We start from the raw sequence: 2500 nt of genomic DNA, 5'->3' as shown, positions 1-2500 counted from the left end.
AGCCCTAGAGACAAGGAAGTACAGCGCGGGCGCCGCTCAGTCCAGGTCCACCACGAAGCCTCCTCCGGCCTGCGGGGAGTACTGGACGACGGCGCACGACTCCCACCCACCCGCCGACGTCGCGCGCATGTTGCGGGACCCGCTGGATGTCTTGGGCGTCGGGGGGTCGGGCGGGGGCGCGGAGGGGCGCACCACCTTCGGCCGCGGCGTCGTCTGCGTGTGGCAGCTTTCGGGGATGGAGTAGATGGAGGTGCTGCGGCTGGAGGAGGGCGCCCGGGAGCTCCTGCGGGAGTGCGCGGGCGGGTGCAGCTGCGCCTCGAAGCCCACCAGGTCGGGCCGGCTGGCGTCGCGCTCCGGGTCCGCCGCGCGGGCGGGGTGGAACGAGCTCTTGGAGGCCTTCGAGAGCGTGGACGTGCGCGAGTAGACGTCGTTGCAGGGGTCCCGCGCCGCGAACTGCTCGCTCTGCTTCATCTCGTGCACGACCTCCGGGAGGATGAACTGCCAGGCCGAGCGGTGGTTGCGCAGGAAGTACGGCACGCAGCTCTCGGGCGTCCCCGGCTGCGACGCCGGGTTGTCGATGCCCGTCTGGCTGCCCCGGGAGCTGCCCCGGGAGCTGCCGCCCTTGCTGCCGCCGCTCAAGAGACGCGTCCTACCACTAGTGCTACCGCCACCACCACCCTCTGCCTCACCGTGATCACCAACACCATTAGACATGCCATGCACTTGCACACCGCCACCCACACTACTGCCTCTCCTCGACGCCCTCGGCGCGGGCACCTCCTCGGGGCGCGCGGAGGAGGCGGACCGCAACCGCGGGGGGGTGTGTACCTGGCGGTGATGCAGGTCCTCCTCCGAGAGCGACCTGGTGACCGGCATGCGGCCCTTGACCCTCGGGCCGCGAACCACCACGCAGAACAGGTACTGCGCGCCGAAGAAGCTCACGACGATGCCCATGGCGGTGACGACGGTGGTCAGCCAGAACGCTGCGGGGGGAGAGAGAGAGAGAGAGAAGGGGGGGTTAGTTAGGGGGGTGAGGGGTTAGGGGGACGTGTTCCTATGTCCTCCACATAGAGAGAGAGAAGAAGAAGAAGATGATAACAACACATCAATCGCTACATCAAATCAGACAAAGGATGAGCAGACCCTCGGCCCGCGGGGGAGTGAACAGACCTATTAGCATGGTGGTCTCCTGGTTGCTGCTGACGATGGCGCGCACGTCGCTCTCAGACAGGAACACGCCGTTCTCGCCCACCTGCGGGACACACACACAAGGGGTTACTCTCGGGATCTAGCGGCGAAGGCACGCGTCTTTCTCTCTCTTTCTTTTTCTTTCTGTCTCTCTCTTTCTTTCTCGATCTCTTTCTCTTTCTCTTTCTCTTTTTGCCTCTTTTTTTTTCTCTCTCTCTTTCTTTCTCTCTCTCTCTCTCTCTCTCTCTCTCTCTCTCTCTCTCTCTCTCTCTCTCTCTCTCTCTCTTTCTTTCTCTTTCTCTTTCTACCTCTTTCTCTCACTTATACTCTAATTCTTTCACTTTCTAACTCACTCACTCTCTCACTCATTCTCTCACTCAACTCTCTCTTTCAGTCTCTCTTTCACTCTCTCACACACACTTTCTCTCACTCTCTCTCACTCACTCACTCTCTCAATCACTCTCTCGGTCTTTCACTCTCTCACTCACTCTCTAACTCACTCACTCTCTCACTCATTCAACTCTCTCTTTCACTCTCTCACTTACTCTCTTTATCACACTCACTCTCTCACTCACTCAGTCTTTCACTCTCTCACTCAACTCTCTCTTTCACTCACTCACTCTCTCACTCAACTCTCTCTTTCACTCTCTCTTTCACTCACTCACTCACTCTTTCACTCACTCACGCACCCTTTCACTCACTCCTTCACTCTCTAACTCAACTCTCTCTTTCACTCTCTCTTTCACTCACTCACTCCTTCACTCTCTCACTCACTCTTTCACTCTCTCACTCACTCCTTTCACTCACTCCTTCACTCTCTCACTCCTTCACTCTCTCACTCACTCCTTCACTCTCTCACTCACTCCTTCACTCTCTCACTCACTCCTTCACTCTCTCACTCACTCTTTCACTCTCTCTTTCACTCACTCACTCCTTCACTCTCTCACTCACTCCTTTCACTCACTCCTTCACTCTCTCACTCCTTCACTCTCTCACTCACTCCTTCACTCTCTCACTCACTCCTTCACTCTCTCACTCACTCCTTCACTCTCTCACTCACTCCTTCACTCTCACACTCACTCCTTCACTCTCTCACTCACTCCTTCACTCTCTCACTCACTCCTTCACTCTCTCACTCTCTCACTCACTCCTTCACTCTCTCACGCACCCTTTCACTCACTCCTTCACTCTCTCACTCACTCCTTCACTCACTCCTTCACTCTCTCACTCACTCCTTCACTCTCTCACCCACTCTTTCACTCACTCACTCACTCCTTCACTCTCTCACTCACTCCTTCACTCTCTCACTCAC

At 57.0% G+C, this 2500-nt stretch overlaps 1 protein-coding gene across 2 annotated transcripts in view; it reads right to left on the bottom strand.

Moving 5' to 3' along the window:
* The window catches only part of LOC122259878 (uncharacterized), a 172567-nt gene that overhangs the window by 7491 nt on the left and 162576 nt on the right, over positions 1-2500 (bottom strand). For both annotated transcript variants that reach the window (XM_086546008.1, XM_043026832.2), the window contains 2 exons: positions 1171-1252; positions 829-983 (listed from right to left, as the gene is read on the bottom strand). In XM_086546008.1, the coding sequence (XP_086402134.1) occupies positions 829-983; positions 1171-1252 (237 nt within the window). The remainder of the gene's footprint in view (positions 1-828; positions 984-1170; positions 1253-2500) is intronic.

Source organism: Penaeus japonicus, unplaced genomic scaffold (assembly GCF_977035675.1).
Source record: "Penaeus japonicus unplaced genomic scaffold, GWHDUDI00000001_assembly GWHDUDI00000002, whole genome shotgun sequence".
Lineage (NCBI taxonomy): Eukaryota > Metazoa > Arthropoda > Malacostraca > Decapoda > Penaeidae > Penaeus > Penaeus japonicus.
Note: the sequence above shows the minus strand (reverse complement) of the source record. Positions and strands in the feature narration are given on the sequence as shown.